This window comes from Panthera pardus, unplaced genomic scaffold (genome assembly GCF_024362965.1).
Source record: "Panthera pardus isolate Hobbes unplaced genomic scaffold, ASM2436296v1 HiC_scaffold_154, whole genome shotgun sequence".
Lineage (NCBI taxonomy): Eukaryota > Metazoa > Chordata > Mammalia > Carnivora > Felidae > Panthera > Panthera pardus.
The window spans coordinates 20,024-39,433 of record NW_026526715.1 but is presented as its reverse complement, the minus strand read 5'-3'; the positions used below and the strand labels follow the sequence as shown (position 1 = coordinate 39,433).

Below are 19,410 nucleotides of genomic sequence, written 5' to 3'. Positions count from 1 at the left end.
ACTTATGTTTGTGAGATGATCCCACCTTATCCAGAGTTTAGCCAATATCCTAAATTTATAAATACAAATCTTAAAATAACCTGCCTGTGGGAACACATAAGGATGATGACAGAGCTGCCAAATGAGTGCATACACTTTTGGATAACCACATTAAATTAGTAGTTTGTAAAATGATGTGTAGAACAAGCTCTTACCAAATGAGAGGTAAACACTGAAATGAAATCATAGTTCTCCACCCAGATTCATGAAGCACAAAAGCCCCCCCCCTCAAAAAATATGACTGAAACAAACAATATACCTGTCAAGACACACACCTTGTTTAAGTTTGCACAGCATTGACTTTTCTGCATCAACTGAAGCACTCTTATCAAGTAAGAGACGTTTTGCTAAATCTTTTTTGTAGAAGGCTTCAAAAACATCTTTCTCTGTGACATTTAAGGAAAAACACCTTAATGCCAAAGATGGAAAATGCAAAATGGCAGAAAATTAAATGAGACACTATATTCAATACATCTGAAAATAGCAAGTGAAACAGATGGTTACGTATTATCTGAATGCACTTATATAAAGTATCTCGGAACACTTAAGTTCATATAGAGAGCAGTCAAATTTTTGGTTTCCAGAAGCTGAAGGCAAGAAGGAAATGACAAATGACTGCTTAATGTGTATGGAGTTTATACTGAAATTTTTGAGATTAAGTAATTGTGATGGCTGCACAATCATGTGAACGTACTTATTGCCACTGAATTGTTAGCTTTTTAAAGTTATCAGTTTTACCACCAGAAAACATTATTTGAATTCAATTTAGGTTGGGATTTGCACTTAGTGCTTTATACTTCCCCAATGTTACCATTTTTTAAAACTTTTAAATAGACATTTAAACCAAATTACTCACCATGAATAAACCTAAATAAAATTACCACTTTAGCTAATAATTCTTCAAGTTCTTCATCCGTAGCTTCTTTGTTACCTGTACGGAGCTTTGAATCCACATACTTTGCTAAAATGTAAAAAAATAATTTTCTAAGTAATGCTATATTTTCAAATATGTATATGAACAAAAACCATTTGTTCAAGCAAATACTTTCCCCCAGAGTGAGGTGCATTAATTTTCATGAAACAAAAAATGAATAAATGAGTTAACGGACAGATGAGTGGCAGAAAAAGATAAATTACTTCCTGTAAGTTCTACACTGATATTTTTATATTTCTATAACCTCAATGATCAAATATTACAATATAGTCATTTCCTCACTACCATGCCCCTAATCTATTTTTAAAAACAAAATATTGCGAGATATTGCATGAAACTGAGATTATATTAATCCCAAAGTCTTAAGGACTTATTAAATGTTGATTGTACTCATCTAAATAATTTATTGTTCTTGAAAAATCAAATTGATAATGTGTTTCAGGTTTCTTGAACAATCAAATTGATACTGTGTTTCAAGTTTTTATGTCAGCAAAAAGATATCCCTTATAATATAAAATCATTAGGTGTCATGAGAGTAAGGAAAGCTTTCATTTATTTTAAAATGAGTCTTATCTACTGATAAGAGAAACTGATAATTTTATAGGACGCTAAAGACACATGAGCTTCCAAAGGGCTGGGTTACTATTAAACAAAGGAACAAAGTCTTGTGAACGCTAAAGTTGAGAGAAATAGTTTATTACAAACATTGGTAGTCAATCTGGCAACATTATGACAAATCAGGAGGTCAAACTGAACTCTTGTTACATAATTTAAAACAACAAAATAAAAAATAAAATACATATTGCGTAAAATTGAAAACCATACCTAGAAGCTCAGCTGGTTTGTTAGGTCTTTTATTAATAAACGTTTCAAAAGCATCTTTCATAGCAACAATAATTTTCTCATTTTTCAGAAAAGACGCTTCAATAATAAAATCTATCTTATCTTTAAAATCCAGAAGCTCTTGCACCATTGTCTTATCTTTCGTAGGGTTAATAACTATGCTGCTACCAAATTTCTGGAAAATAAAAGTAAGTCAGGTTATTGTATTTACACAGCAAGTAAAACACCTTTAATAGAAAATTTTACATCATTTACAAGGAAATCTCAGAAATGCAAATATTCAGTAAATTTCAAAAGAAAAATTCATTTCTAGATAAAGACAAGATAATCTGGAAACGAAGCCAACATAAATACATGTAAATCAAAAGTTCATCTGAGTGGAGAATTATTTAGAAACATATCAGAAATGCAAGTCTATGGTGCCTAATAAATCAAAAAGGAGGGTGAGTGTATAGAGTAACAGGGACATATAGCAGAAGAAAAGTATCTGAAAATACACAAAACAAAAACCAAAAAAAAAAAAAAAAAGAGGTAGAAAGGGAAGTGAAAGGGATCACCAAAAATGGATTGCATTAAAAGAATCATAAAGCTATCAAAACTTGTCAGTATCAAATTTTCCAAATTCTGGAATAAAATCAGGAACTTAAAACTAGGGAAAACACTTAATGAAGAAAGAAACTATGAAATAACACAACTTCTTGACATCTCACCTTCAACATCTAAATGTTCTTAGAGGCAGTTAAGAGAAGCAATTCAATGGATCCTCAATAGTAATAAACCCCATTATACGTGTGAAAGTCAAGAGGCAACAGGATAACCTCTTTAAAGTGCTGGGCGGAAAAACTGTCACCAAAAATTCTATATCTAGAAAAAACATTCTTTAATAGTGAAGAAAAATTAGGAAATAAGAAGATAAACAAATGCTGAGATAGTTCTTTGCTAGTAGACCTGCCCTCTAAGAAAAACTAACGGGATTTCTTAGTGTTGAAATAAAAGAACAACAGGTAATAGTTTGAAGACATATTAAAAATGAACAAAAACATTTGTAAATGTATTAGCACACATAAATATAAAGGCCAGTTTCTTCTAAGTATAGATTATAATTCCTTGTTACTATATATGATTTAGGAGACAAATGTATTAAGCAACGAACGTAAACCTATTTTCATAAACATGGATGTGTAGAGATTCAATGTGAGACAAAAGCATAAACATGAAGGAATGGAACTGTATACAGCAGAGTTTTTGCATACTACTGAACCTAAGTCATTATTATTTCAAACTATATATTTTTTTAGAGATTTTGATTATTTTTAATTTTTTTAACGTTTATTTATTTTTGAGACAGAGAGAGACAGAGCATGAACAGGGGAGGGGCAGAGAGAGAGGGAGACACAGAATCTGAAACAGGCTCCAGGCTCTGAGCTGTCAGCACAGAGCCCGATGCGGGGCTCGAACTCACGGACCGCGAGATCGTGACCTGAGCCGAAGTCGGCCGCTTAACCGACTGAGCCACCCAGGCGCCCCAATTTCAAACTATATTTAATAAAAAAGATTCTCCTTACAATCCCCAAATCAATCAATAACAAAAGAATTTTAAAACACACAGACAATTAAATCAGAGATGAATCTAAGGAGTGCACTAGAAAAAGTCAGCAGTAAAATCAGGCTGTAATGAAAGAACTTTTATATACACATAAGACACATAAAAAGCAAACATTATAATGGCAGAAGGCCTTTCTTGTCAATAATTAAGTGTACATGGAATAAACTCCCCAGTTGAAAGGTAGATACTGGCGAAACAAATTTTGAAAACCTAATCTACTACTTGGACTCCCTTTTGATCCAAAGACACAAATAATATTCAAAGAAAAAGGAAGGAACAAGTCGTAATATCACACAAGTCGTAATAAAAGAGAGCTGCAGTGGCTATACCCCTATTAGACAAACTTGCCTTTGTTACAGTAGAAAAAGAAAAATATTATATTTTAAAAAGGGTCAGTTTAGAGGTGCTTGGCTGGCTTAGTCTGTAGAATACCTGACTCTTGACCTCAGGCTTTTAGTTCAAGCCCCACAATGAGTATAGAGATTACTTTTAAAAAAGAGTCAATTTGTCAAGAAATAGAACAATTTCTAAGATAGAGCTTTAAACCTTCTGAAGCAAAAATTCACACAAACGGGGGAGGAAGTTGTACAATAGTGGGATACTTTACTGGCCCGCTTTAATAAACTGATATAACAAGTGGACAAACATAAAGAAAAAATAGACAACAAAACAACATTTAAACTAGACCTAACAGATATATTAATAATCCACAGAACATCAGAATGTACATTTTTCTTAAATTCACCCAGAACACTCTCAGGATTTTAGGCCACACAACTATCTGCAATAAAATGTAAAAGATTAAAATCACACAAAATATATTATCTCACCACAATGGGACAAAACCAGAAATGATTTTCAGAAAGAAAAAGTGGAAAACTGCAATTATGTGCAAATTAAACACATTCTTTAACAGCCAAACAAGTCACGTAGGAAATTAGAAAACAGACACAAATGAAAATTACAACACCATATACCAAAATTTATAAAACGATGCAAGAGAGAGAAATTTACATCCATATATGCTTACATGAGAAAGACCTCAAATCAAATAGCTAGCTTTACGGTTCAAGGAACCAGAAAAAGGAGAGAAAACTAAACAAAACTAGCATGGGAAGTAGAGAAGAAACAAATCAAAAGATAAAATCAAGAAAATGAAAGGAAATGAAAACTGAAATGAAAAGTCAGGATCATAAAACCGAATGCTTCACAGCAAATATAAACAAAACTGATAAATGATAATGAAATCAGCAACACTCTGGAATAGGTGGTCCTGGACCCCGGTCTCTCCACATAAAAACATGGATTAACAAGCAACAGTCTAGTCTATTCTATAGAAAATTTTGAGAAGAAAACTTGGCAACACAAGAACACACTTTTGAAAACCCTAGAACCTCCTGGGTGAGTCTGAAGTGCTCCTTTCTAGAAGCACAAAAACTGGGAAAAGCTGCATCAAACAGTAATGTCAGCAATTTCACACTGACTATACATACATACTGTCCTCCCCCAGGCCGGAATAGTACCACACTGAGAGATGTACTCTGGACCTAGTTTTTCCAGTGGTAAAAAGATAGTTTAAGGCTGACACTTAGCTTTGCCAGTATTCATGGGTGGCCCCAGGAAGAAAACTACTGTGTATCATTCCCTAGGGAACACTGACAGACCACCTATGGTAAAGGCTGGACCATGTGTAAGCTAGTCACAAAGAAGGACACAGAGCTCACAATAATCAAAGGTCAGATTATGGCAGAGGCATTGCATCCCAGACAGCACCCACACAAGCAAATGCAACTGAGTAAGGAGTACAGCTGAGGTCACCAACCAGTGATTTGGTTTGGCTTGGAGCTGGGTCTGTGACCCTTCTGGGCAGAAAACCAGGCAAGCTGCCCACTGAACCACAGACTATAACTTGAAGCCCCAGTCATCCCGGAAACTTGACCATGTGGCACAGACTTTGACTCCGCCCAATCACAAAGCTAGCCACCAACCTAAATCTAACTATCTTATCTGGGAGACTGGTCAGCCACTCTGCTGAAAAACAACACACAGTGGCTCTGGTCTAATACTCCTCTCACCTAATGCAGTGCACAGTCTGAAACACCACTTCAGCCAGGTAAAAGAGCTGGTGGTCCCACTCAACCAGTGGCAAAGGTAGAGAGCCCAGCGAATGGTCTTGCCTGACAATGGATTCCCACTTGGTGGCCTCTCCTGATCATGAAGCCCAGCATACAACGCTACGTAGCCGCACAGTAAATCCAATCCTGGCAAAGGAGCACATCCTGTCTTTCGCCTAACCACAGAGGCATCTCAGCAGCCCTCGGAATAGTCAATGGATGTGCCCTGATGCAAGTCCAGCCTGTCCTCAGTGTTGGTGGTAACCCTGCCTGAGCAGAGACACCAGAAGTAGCCCTAATCACCCATCGATGTTCTACGCTGGCCTGTTCAGAAACCTCATATAGATGGACTGGTAAAAATCTTCCCACCAAAGTACACTTGTTAACCTTGTATGAGCTCATCACTTTCAAATACGCAGGTCTCACACACGACAATAAAAGAACAAGGAACAAGGGGCATGTGACAACACCACAGGAAGTTTTTAATGAAGTTGAATGAAAACAGGAAAAATTACATAAATGGGAGAATCAACACAAATAGAGAAATGATTTTAAAACCAAACTAGAACACCTAGAGCTAAGGAATGCAATTACTGCTTTGAAAAATTCAGCAGAGAGTTTAAACAACACATTCAATCAAGCATAAGAAACAATCTGTGAGAGTCCTGGGAAGATGGTGGAGTAGGAGGATCCCCAGCTCACCTCATCCCAAAGACACACCAAGAAAACAGCCACATCAGTGGAACTAATCTGAAAATTACACAAAGACTGGCATAAATATTTTCCAGTTTATCACAGATGAGGCCAAAGCAGAAAACATAGGAGAATGAAGACTTTATTAGGACCAAACCTCTGGTGAGACTAACCAAAAAATGGAAGAACACCATAAGCATGGAGAAGGAAGAAGAGCAGGCACATACTAGGCACCCACAGCACAGGAGACCTGCACTAGAAGATAACTCACTATAACTTGTAGCTTTGAAAGCCACTGGATCTCAACTTTTAGCTACTATGTACATGGGCTTAACTCCAGGTATTTTTAAAAATCAGTCGTCTCAGTTACAGGAGAACCAGAAAGTAGCAATAAATTGAGTCTGCTGTGCCTTTGTGACTCAGCTGGTTGGGCATCTGACTCTTGATTTTGGCTTAGGTCATGATCTCTGAGGTCATGAGACTGAGTCCTGTGTCAGGCTCAGCACTAACTGTGGAGCCTGCTTAAATTCTCTCTCTTCCTCTGCTTCTCACCTCACTCATGCTCTCTTTTTCTCTAAGAAAGAAAGAAACTGAGTCTCTATCTTGAAGAGCAAGTATAAACAATAACCTGGATAAGATATAGCACAGAAGCAGGACTTCTGAAAGAGCCTGAGGTATATGTGAAGGAGATTTAGTTACTAACCTCAGAATACGTCCTGGGAGTGGAGCAGAAATTTTAGGATGCTATGCCAGGAACGTAAGTGTTAACAGATGCCATTTCTTTCCCATTCCCCGGTCGAGATACACAGACATTTATAGGAACTAGTGTGAACACTCTGCACCTATCTTTCTATCAGAAAGAGTTCCCCTGCCTCCGAGGGAAAGAGTTCCCCTGCCATCTGGTTCCCCTGCTTCCAAGTTCCACTGTAGATCCACTCCATCCAACCTTCCTCACGTAGCAGGCATTCCTCCAAAGCAGCTCCTACACCAACACACCCTGTCTCATCCATGCAATGCAGCTAGATGAGCATCAAAGATGAGCATCAAACCATTTTGAACACCTACGACATTGATCTGAGGATTAATGCAATAGTCTGCATAATTTGAGACAGAGGACTTAGCAGGTACATTGTATGGAGAGATTAACCAGCGGAGAGATGCCACAGAGTCTCCTATGTGGAAGGAAGGGAGAAAAGAGAAAAGGGGACAGCGTAGCATATCAGGATCATGCAAGAAAACCACCCCCCCCCCCCGCCCGAAAGTAGCTGAAGAGAAAAAAATGAGTGAAAAAACTCAGAGAGGACTGGACCAATATTCTGTTTCCCAAAACCACTGATGGAGAGAAATGAGAGGGTTTCAATACCACAGGATTCTATAAACAGTGGAGCACAGTGTCTGAGGTTTGAAGCTTAATACCTGGCAGTGCTCTGGTGAGAAAGTACCTGGCAGTGCTCTGGTGAGAACGTCCACGAGTAGACAGAGGGGTCTGATGGGTCCACGTGCCACACGGGGAAAAGTGGCACCCCTGCTTGGAGGACATTTGGTAGAAGCCATACAGCCTCCCCATAAGCAAAAGTCCCAGCAGACCCTGGAGAGCAGCCACATTTGCTGGTATTGGAACAAAGATACCAGAGTGCGGTGAAAACGGGCACCAGCTGTATGTTGTGAATATGCCATTAACTCTAAATATCCACTGCTGCACAATCACATGAGTGTCTTGTCATTGAGCCAGGGTACTGGCCATTGCTCAAAGGGAACTGCCCCAGAGAATCAGTACAAACAGACCCCAGAGCCACCAGGGTCTCTGAACTGTGGGGTTTTCAACACAGCCCCATCTGAGATAGAAGTCTGGAAGGAGACACCACCTGGCAGGCAGGTATCTTGGACCCAGAGTAGAGGTGGGGAGTGGACAAAAGCACCAGACAGAGGAAGGATGCTTGACTGTGGGATGTGAGAGCGTGAAGTTTGCCGTCCAGAGACTAGGCAACTGAATAAAGCCATTTTTCTCCTCTAGAGCATGTGAAAACTCACACACAGATCAAGCCCAGTAGGCTAAGCAGTGCCATCAAGTGGAGAACAGAGCTGTTATACCAAGCCCTGCTAACTGCTCTCCATATACATCCTCAAGAAGACCAGCACAAATTCCTTCTACCTTCTTACTAGACTACGGACTATAGTGTTCTGCACCAGGGAAACTAGATGTAACTTCATTCAGGTTTCTTGCTGTTTGCTGTTTCATTTATTTGTTGATTTTCTTTCCTTCTGTTTTTGTTTGTGTTATTTTTCTATTTCTATATCAGAAACAAGTTATTTTTTATTTTTAAAATTTTTATTCTACTCTATTATTTAATTTTTTTTTTAGTTTTTAATTTTTTAACTTTTTCCCTTTCTTTTTTTACTCTATCCTATTAAGCTTTTCTCAACAAGAAGACCAAAACACACCTAGGATCTAGATTCCTTTATTTATTTCGTGTTTAAATTTTTAATTTAAATTTTTTATTTTATTAAATTTTTTCTTCCTCTAAAATGACAAGACGCAGGAATTCACCCCCAAAAAAGAACAGGAAAAAAATGGTGGCAGGGATTTAATCAATACACGTATAAGTAAAATGTCTGAACTAGATTTTAAAATCATGATAATATGAATACGAGCTGAGTCGAAAAAAAAAAAAAAACAAAAACAAACGCATAGAACACAGGACAATCCCTTAATGCAGAAATAAAAGAACTAAAACCTAGGCAGCCCAAAACTAAAAATTCGCTAACCAAGATGCAATCTCAAATGAATGCCGTGACAGCCGAGAATGGATGAAGCAAAACAGCATACAGAAGATAAAATTATGGAAAATAATTAAGCAGGGAAAAAAGGTAAACAAAACCAAAAGATCGCTACAAAGACTTGGAGAAACCAATAACTTATTAAGAAAGGAATGACATCTGAATCATAGGAGTCCCAGAAGATGAAGAGACAGGAAAATGGGCAGAAGGTTTATAGGAGCAAATTGTATCTGAACACTTCCCTAATCTGGAGGACAGACATAAAAATCCAAGAAGCACCAAGAACTCCCATTACATTCAAGGAAAACTGACCATTACAAATGCATATCATAGTCAAAATCACAAAATATAAGACAACAATTTGAAAGCAGCAAGGGGAAAAGTGTTTAACCTACATGGGAAGACATATCAGGTTCCCAGCAGGTATGTCACAGAAACATGGAAGACGAGAAACAAGTAAAAGGATACATTAAATGTGCTGAATACCAGATATTCTTTATACAGCAAAACTGTCATTCAGAATAGGAGAGATACAGAGTTTCCCATAAAAACAAAAACTTAAATGAGTTTGTGAACCACTAAATCAGCCCTGCAAGAAATTTTAAGGGGGACTCTGAATGGAGAAAAAACAAATCAAAACAAAATAAAAAGACCAAATCAACAAAGACTACAAAGGAACAGAGATCATCACAAAAATAACACTTCTATGAGTAACACAATGACACTAAATTGATACCTTTCAATAATTATTCTAGATGTAAATGGACCAAAATGCTCCAATAAAAACACGTATGCTATCAGAATGGATAAAAAAACAAGACCCATCTGTATACTGCCTACAAGAGACTCATTTTGCTCCTGAAGACACCTACACACTGAAAGAAGGGGACTGGAGAACCACGTATCAAGCTAATGGTCATTAAAAGAAAGCTGGAGTAGGCGTACTTACGTCAAACTAGATCTTAAAACAAAAACTATAAAAAGAGATGAAGTGAATTATAATTAAGGTACCATTCATCAAGAAGACCTAACAATTGTAAATATTTATGCCACCAGTGTGACAGCACCCAAATATGTAAATTTTAATTACAAATATAAGAAACTCGTTGAGAAAAGCACCGTAATTGGAGGGGATTTTAACACTCAACCTACATCAATGGACAGATGATCCAAGCAGAAAATGAAGGAAACAATGGCTTTGAATAACACACTGGGCTAGATGGACTTAACAGATACATTCAGAATATTTCATCCTAAAGGAGCAAAGTACACATTCTTTTCAAGTGCACATGGAACATTCTGTAGAACAGATTACATAATGGGTTACAAATCAGCCTTCATGAGATACAAAAAAAAAAAAATACCGAGTTAAGACCATGCATATTTTTCAGATCCCAACAGTATGAAACACAAAATCCACCACAAGGAAAATTTGGTGCAACCACAAAACTTGGAGATTAAAGAACATCCTAAAGAATCAATGGCTTAGGGGAGGAGGGGACAACATGGTGGAGAAGTAGGCAGATCCATACTTCCTGCGACTCTCAAACAAAGAAGTGCACAAGCCGAGGGACTTTGAACACCAAAGCCTGGAGGAAAAGAGGCTGAATCTACCAGGAAGAAAATTTGAAAGTTGGAGAAAAACATGTGGGTGACTGTGAACTGAGGGAGATAAAAAAAAAAAGCCCACGTGGGCATGGAGGGGAGGGACCCCCTTCTGCGGAGAGACAAAGGGAAAGGAAAGAGCAGCTAGGGAAGTGTAGGACCATATCCAGACAGGAGAAAGACCTCAGACTGAGATGGAGAGGGATCTGATCTCTAAATGTGGGGTTTTCTTCGGACTGGGTCTGGCTCCCTGTTCCCGGACAGGGGGAGGAGGGCAGCCAAGGCCTGGGTGTGGTGGTTAATCAGGGGCTCAGTCCCCAGCTGGGACCAAGTGGTTCCCTCCCTGGAGGGCTGAGCGATAGTACAAAGCCTGCCTGCAGCTGCCACCCCCAGGCTCAGTGGCTAGGCTGAGGACACAGTCTGCAGTAGGAAAAGGCGGCTGTCTCCCTGGAGTGCTGTGGTAAAGACAAAGCCTGCCTGTGTCTGCCTGAGTCTGCAAGGGCGGTGGCTCAGTCCGCAGTAGGAAAAAGCAGTCCTCCCTGAAGCGTGGCGGCACAAACCCAGCTGGAGCCACATATTGGAGCACACTGAGAGGCGCTTCCCCAGTGCCAGAGCGCAGGGAAGCAGGACTTTGAATCCTAGCCAAGCACAGGGTCGGGGGAATTAGTGGAGCAAGAAGGACCGCCCCATCTATGCCAGCGGCACAGTAAGGAGGACTCAAACAAAGTCCACTGAGTCTGGTCCCTGGAGAAGAGACTGGGGGATTGCCATTCCCCCCCCCCCCGCCCTGCCACCACCACCATCAAGGCAGGGCCTCAAGGATCACCCCTGGGGCCCACAGTGGAGGGAGCTGGGTCCCGATTATACCAAACCACACTCCTCAGCACTGGGTAACCACCAGAGCGGCACAGACCCTGTGGAAAACTCCCCCCGACAAGCACTTCAACACTGCCTGGATTAACTCTAGATCAATTCTGGGTATTTAAGATATATTCTCCCCCCACCTCCATTTCTCCTCCTTATCTCTTCCCTCCCCTAGGCTGGTTACTCTGTTTATTGGTTTGTCTAAACAGACATATTTAATCCATTGTCTTGATACATGTTCTACACCTCCTTCTTTACATTCCTTTCTCTCTCTCTGGAATAATCAAGCCATATAGTTTCTCTGTCTGGGTAACTATCTTCGTTTCGTTTCCCTGCCTCCTCCTTTATTTTCCTTTCTCTCTATGGATTAAGCGTTTTAGTCTCTCTGCCTAGTCAACGTTTAGTTTTTCTTCTTCCCACACTCCTATCATTTCTCTTCTTGTATGTGCTCTTCCATCATCAACGCCTCCACCCTCTAATTTAATTCTAGTGGGTCATTTTCAGTTTGTTTTTTCAGTCTTTAGTTTTTTGTTCTTATTTGTTTCTTTGTGCTGTTTGTTTGTTTCTTCTGTGCTTGAGTGGTTTTGTCTGCTGTTTGTCTGTTTTCCTTTATAGGTTACTCCAAGGAACAAATCAAAGCACGCCTGGTGTAGGGTTTAAAATATCACTATCAGTAGGGTAATAAAATAACCAAAGTCACAACAACACAGAGCGAGTAACAATCTCCAGAAAACACCTCCTGAAGGGCCAGACCCTGGACAGTGTATGACCCTCCTTTAACATAGCAGTGCTCGCAGGTGCAGAGCACACAACAAGCTTTTAAAATGCATAAGGGACAGTAAAATACCCAAAATGAGGAAACAGAAGAACTCTCCTAAAAAGATATTCCTGGAGGTAGAGACGGCTAATGAATTGATCAAAACCGACTTAAGCAACATAACTGAACAAGAATTTAGAATAACAGTCATAAATATTGCTAGCTTGAAAAGAGCAGAGAAGACAGCAGAGAATCTATTGTTACAGAGATCAAGGGACTAAAATATAGTCATGAGGAATTAAAAATGCTCTAAATGAAGTGTAAAACACAAGGGAGGCAGCCACAGAGCAGACTGAAGACAGAGGGGAGAAAAGGGGAAGTAGAAGATAAAATTATGGAAAAGGAGAAAGTTGAGAAAAAGAGAGAGAGAAAAAATCCAGGATTATGAGGGGAGAATTAGAGAACTAAGTGATGCAATCAAATGGAACAATATCCATATCATAGGAATTCCAGAAGAAGAAGAAGAGAGAGAAAGGGGCTGAAGGTGTCCCTTGAACAAATCATAGCTGAGGCTTCCTTGATCGGGGGAAGGAAACAGGCATTGAAATCCAAGAGGCACAGAGAACCCACTTCAGACATAACTTAAATTGATCTTCTGCGCAACATATCACAGTAAAACTGGCAAAATACAAGGATAAAGAGAAAATTCTGAAAGCAGCTAGGAATGAACATGCTCTAACATATAAAGAGAGACCGATAAAACTCGTGACTGATCTGCCTACTGAAACTTGGCAGGCCAGAAAGGAATGGCAGGAAATCTTCAATGTGATGAACAGAAAAAAATATGCAGCCAAGAATCTTTATCCAGAAAGTCTGTCACTCAGAATAGAAGGAGATATAAAGGTTTTCCCAAACAAACAAACAAAAAATGAAGGAATGCATCACCACTGAACCAGCCCTACAAGAGATCCTAAGGGGGAGTCGGTAAGTGAAATGTGGCAAGGACCACAAAGGACCAGAGACACCACCACAAGCATGAAACCTACCAGTAACACAATGACTCTAAACCCGTATCTTTCAAAAATAACACTGAATGTATGGAAAAACACAGGGTATCAGAATGGATAAAAAAAAAACAAAAACCAACAAGACCCATCTATTTGCTATCTACAAGAGACTCATTTTAGGCCTGAGGACACCTTCAGATTGAAGTGACATTGAAAGATGGAGAACTATCATGCTACTGGAAGTCAAAAGAAAGCATGAGTAGCCATACTTATATCAGAAAAACTAGACATTAAATTGAAACCTGCAAGAAGAGATGAAGAAGGGCATTATATAATAATTACAGGGGCTATACATAAGGAAGACCTAACAATTGTAAATGTCTATGCACCAAATTCTGGAGCCCCCAAGTACCTAAAACAATGAATCACAAACATAAGCAAGCTTATTGATAAGAATGTGATAATGGCAGGGGGATTTTAATACCCCACATACAACAATGGATTGATCATCTACACAGGATCAGAAAGAAAAAAGGGCCCTGAATGATACATTGAATCAGATGGACTTGACAGATATATTTAGAACTCTGCATTCCAAAGCAACAGAATATACTTTTTTCTCGAGTGCACATGGAACTTTCTCCAAGATACATCACATACTGGGTCACAACACAGTCCTTAGTAAGTATAAAGATCATACCATGCACACTTTCAGATCATAATGCTAGGAAACTTGAAATCAACCATAAGAAAAAGTCTGGAAAACCTGCAAAAGCATGGAGGTTAAAGAACACCCTACTAAAGAATGAATGGGTCAACCAGGCAATTAGAGAAGGAACTGAAAAATATACGGAAACAAATGAAAATGAAAATACAACAATCAAAATGCTTTGGGGGGCGCCTGGGTGGCGCAGTCGGTTAAGCGTCCGACTTCAGCCAGGTCACGATCTCGCGGTCTGTGAGTTCGAGCCCCGCGTCAGGCTCTGGGCTGATGGCTCAGAACCTGGAGCCTGTTTCCGATTCTGTGTCTCCCTCTCTCTCTGCCCCTCCCCCGTTCATGCTCTGTCTCTCTCTGTCCCAAAAATAAATAAAAGATGTTGAAAAAAAAAAAATTAAAATGCTTTGGGATGCAGTGAAGGCAGTCCTGAGAGGAAAATACATTGCAATCCAGGCCTCTCGCAAGAAACAGGAAAAATCCCAAATACAAAATCTAACAGCATACCTCAAGAAACAAGAAGCAGAACAGCAAAGGCACTCCAAACCCCGCAGAAGAGGAGACATAATAAATATCAGAGCAGAAATAAACAATACAGAATCTAAAAAAACTGTAGAGCAGATCAGTGCAAACAAGAGTTGGTTTTTTTTGGAAAAATAAACAAAATTGATAAACCTCTAGCCAGGCTTCTCAAAAAGAAAAGGGAGACGACCCAAATAGATAAAAATTTCATTCATTCCATGAAAGAAAATGGAATTATTACAAGCAGTCCCTCAGAAACACATGAAGTTATCAGGGAATACTATGAAAAATGTTATGCCAACAAACTGGATACCCTGGAAGAAATGGACATATTCCTAAGCACCCACACACTTCCAAAACTGAAACAGGAAGAAATAGAAAACTTGAACAGACCCGTAACCAGCAAAGAAATTGAATCAGTTATCAAAAATCTCCCAACAAATAAGAGTCCAGGACCAGATGGCCTCCCAGGGGAATTCTACAAGACATTTAAAGAGAGATAATACATACCCTTCTCAAGCTGTTCAAAAAAATAGAAAGGGAAGGAAAACTTCCAGACTCATTCCATGAAGCCAGCATTACTTTGATTCCCAAATGAGACAGAGATCCAGCAAAAACAAAACAAAACAAAACAAAACAAAACAAAACAAAACAAAACTACAGGCTAATACCCCTGATGAATACGGATGCACAAATTCTCAACGAGATACTAGCAAATCAAATTCTACCGTATATAAAAATAATTATTCACCATGATCAAGTGGAATTCATTTCTGGGCTGCAGGGCTGGTTGACATTCGCATATCAATCAATGGGATACATCACATTAACAAAAGAAAAGAAAAGAACCATATGATCCTGCCAATCGATGCAGAAAAAGCATTTGACAAAATTCAGCATCCTTTCTAAATAAAAACCCTCGGAAATGTCAGGATAGAAGGAACATACTTAAACATCATAAAAGCCATTTATGAAAAGCCAACAGCTAATATCATCCTCAATGGGGAAACACTGAGAGGTTTCCCCCTGAGATCAGTAACAGGACAGGGATGTTCACTCTCACCGCTGTTATTTAACGTAGTGTTGGAAGTTGTAGCATCAGCAATCACACAACAAAAGGAAGCCAAAGGCAACAAAAGTGGCAAAGTTAAAGTCAAGCTTTCACTTTTGCAGATGACATAATACTCTACAAGGAAAACCCAAGAGACTCCACCAAAGGCTGCTAGAATGGATACATGAATTCAGCAAAGTCGCAGGATACAAAATCGATGTACAGACATCACGTGCATTTTTATACACCAATAATTAACCAACATAAAGAGAAATAAAGAAACTGAACCCATTCACAATTGCACCCAGAATCATAAAATACCTAGGAATAAACCTAACCAAAGATGTAAAAGACGTGTATGCTGAAAACTATTGAAAGCTGATGAAGGAAACTGAAGAAGATACAAAGAAATGGAAACCATTCCGAGCTCATGGATTCGCAGAATAAATACTGTTGGAATGTCGATACTACCCAAAGCAATACTACCCAAAGCAATCTACGCATTCAATGCAATCCCAATCCCAATCTAAATTCTTCTCAAAGCTAGAATAAGGAATCCTAAAATCTGTATGGAACCATAAAAGACCCCGAACAGCCAAAGTAATATTGAAGAAGAAGACTGAAGTGGGAGGCATCACAATCCCAGACTTTAGCCTCTACAAAGCTGTCATCAACAAGACAGTATGGTATTGGCACAAAAACAGACACATAGACCAAGGAAATAGAATAGAAATCCCAGAACTGGACCTACAAATGCATGCTCAACTAATCTTTGACAAAGCAGGAAAGAATATCCAATGAAAAACAGACGGTCTCTTTAACAAATCGTGCTGGGAGAACTGGACAGAAACATGCAGAAGAATTAAACTAGACCATTTTCTTACACCATTCACAAAAATAAACTCAAAATGGGTGGAGGACCTGACTGTGAGACAGAAAACCATCAAAACCTTAGAGGAGAAAGCAGGAAAAAAACCTCTCTGACCTCAGCTGCAACAATTTCTTACTCAATGCATCTCAAAAGGAAGGGAATTAAAAGCAAAAATGAACTATTGGGACCTCGTGTAGACAAAGAGCTTCTGCACTTCAAAGGAAACAATCAACAAAAATAGAAGGCAACCAACGGAATGGGAAAAGATATTTATAATGACGTATGGGACAAAGGGCTAGTACCCAAAATCTATAATGAACTCACCAGACTCCATACCTGGAAAACAAATAATCCAGTGAAGAAATGAGCAGAAGACATGAATAGACACTTTTCTAAAGAAGACATCCATATGGCCAACAGGCACATGAAAAGATGCTCTATGTCACTCCTCATCAGGGAAATACAAATCAAAACCAGGCTCAGATACCACCTCTCTCCAGTCAGAGTGGCTAAAATGAGCAAATCAGGAGACTACAGATGCTGGAGAGGATGTGGAGAAATGGGACTCTCTTGCACTGTCGGTGGGAATGCAAACTGGTGTAGCTGCTGTGGAAAACAGTGTGGAGGTTCCTCAAAAAATGAAAACTAGAACTACCCTATGACCCAACAAAAGCACTGCTAGGAATTTACCCAAGCGTTACAGGAGTAATGATGCATAAGGGCACTTGGACCCCAATGTTTACAGCAGCACCTTCAACAACAGCTGCATTATGGAAAGAGCCTAAGTGTCCGTCAACTGACAAATGGATAAAGAAGATGTGGTTTACATATACAATGGGATACTACTTGGCAATGAGAAAGAATGAAATCTGGCCATTTGTGGCAAGGTGGATGGAGCTGGAGAGTATTATGCTAAGTGAAATAAAGTCAGGCAGAGAAAGACAAATACCATTATGTTTCACTCATATGTGGATCCTGAGAAACTTAACAGAAGACCATGGGTGATGAGAAGGGGCAAAAAAAGTTACAGGGAGGGAAGTAGGTAAACCATGAGACTCTTAAATACTGAGAACAATCTGAGGGTTGATTGGGGGTGGGGGAGAGGGGAAAGTGGGTCATGGGCATTGATGAGGGCACCTGTTGGGATGAGCACTGGTATTGTACAGATATCAATTTAAAAATACATTGTATACATATGTATAAATAATGTACATACATACATATGTATGTATATGTATATAAATACAATTATATACGTATGTATAAATAAATATAAATGTGTAAAAATATATATTTATTTTTTATATAAACATATAAATACAAATACATAAGATATAAAGAGAATTCATAAATTATATTTTTATAAAAAGAATTCAAGTTATATATATAACTTGAGAGAGAGGCAGAGAATCAAAGGGTTAACCTAGAAATTAACGACCAAATTAAAAAGCAAATTAAAAAGTATATGGAAGCCTAAGTATATGAAAACACAACAGTTCAAAATTCTGGGATGCAGGAAGCACATAGCAATTCAAACATTCCTAAAGAAGGAAGAAACATCTCAAAAACACCTTATACCTAAAGGAGTTGGGTAAAAGAAATAATGCTCAAAATCCAGCAGAGGAAGAGACATAATAAAGATTAGAGCAGAAATCCATGGTACTGAAATAACAAAAAAAGTACAACAGATCAACAAAACCAGGATCTGGTTCTTTGAAAGAATTAACACAATTGATAAAGCCCAGAAAGAAAACAGAAAGGACCCAAATACATAAAGTCACAAATAAAAGAGGAGAGATCAAAATCACAAATGAAAGAGGAGGTATCACAACCAACACCACAGACACACAAATAATAATTAGTGACTATTATAAGAAATTATATGCCAACAAACTGGGCAATGTGGAAAAAAATGGACAAATTCCAATAAAGACACAAACTAACAACACTGAAAGAGCAATAGAAAATTTGAACAAAATCACAGCCAGTAAAGACACTGAGTAAGTAATAAAATATTTCCCAAAAAACCAAAAGTCCAAAGACACATGGCTTCTCAAGGGCATTCTACCAACATTTCAAGAAGAGTTAATAAGGAAAACGTCCATATTCATTCTATGAATCCAGCATCACCTAGATTTTAAAACCCTAAAAAACAAAAAAACACTAAAAAGGAAAACTACAGACCAATTTCCCTGACGAACACGGATGCAAAAACTCTCAACGAGACACTAGAAAAACAAATGCAATAATATATTAAAAGAATCATTCACCATGATCAAGTGGAATTTATTCCTGGACTGCAAGACTGGCTCACTATCTGCAATTATCTCAATGTGATACACTCCATCAAAAAGAGAAAGGATAAGAACTATATGATCCTCTCAACAGATGCAGAAAAAGCGTTTGACAAAATACAACATCTTTTCTTAATGAAAACTCAAAAGTAGAGATAGAATTAACATTCCTCAACAATATAAAGGCCATAAACAAAATATCCACACCTATTATCATCCTCAATGGGGAAGAACTTAGGGTATTCCCCCTATAGTCAGGAACATGACAGGGATGTCCGCTCTCACCACTGTTGTTCAATATAGTGTTGGAAGTGCATGCCTCAGCAATCAGACAACAAAAAAGAATAGACGGCATACAAACTGGCAAGAACGAAGTCAAAATTCACTTTCACAGATTACATGATACCCTATGTGGAACTCTTGAAAATCTCCACCAAAAACTGTTAAAACTGACTGGAATAAGCATAGATGCCAGATATAAGTCAATGCAAAGAAACTGGCTGTATTTCTATACACCAATAATAAAGCAGAAGAGAAATCAAGGAATCAGTCCCGTGTACAATTGCTCCAAAAACCATAAAATACCTAGGAATAAACCAAACCAAATAGGTAAAATATCCAATATGATGAAACGTATAGGAAGTTTATGAAAAGAAATACAAAACACAAAGAAATGGAAAAATATTCCATGCTCCTGAACTGAGAAAACAAATATTG

At 38.5% G+C, this 19,410-nt stretch overlaps 1 protein-coding gene across 1 annotated transcript in view; it reads right to left on the bottom strand.

The window, feature by feature from the left end:
- Positions 1-314: 314 nt before the first annotated feature.
- Positions 315-19,410, bottom strand: part of LOC128777206 (cullin-4B-like) — a gene marked incomplete at its 3' end in the record, with an annotated part of 38,896 nt that continues 19,800 nt past the window's right edge. Inside the window, exons 6-8 of the mRNA XM_053902912.1 lie at positions 1,799-1,991; positions 896-1,000; positions 315-425 (exon numbers count right to left, since the gene is read on the bottom strand). Of these exons, the coding sequence (XP_053758887.1) occupies positions 315-425; positions 896-1,000; positions 1,799-1,991 (409 nt within the window). The remainder of the gene's footprint in view (positions 426-895; positions 1,001-1,798; positions 1,992-19,410) is intronic.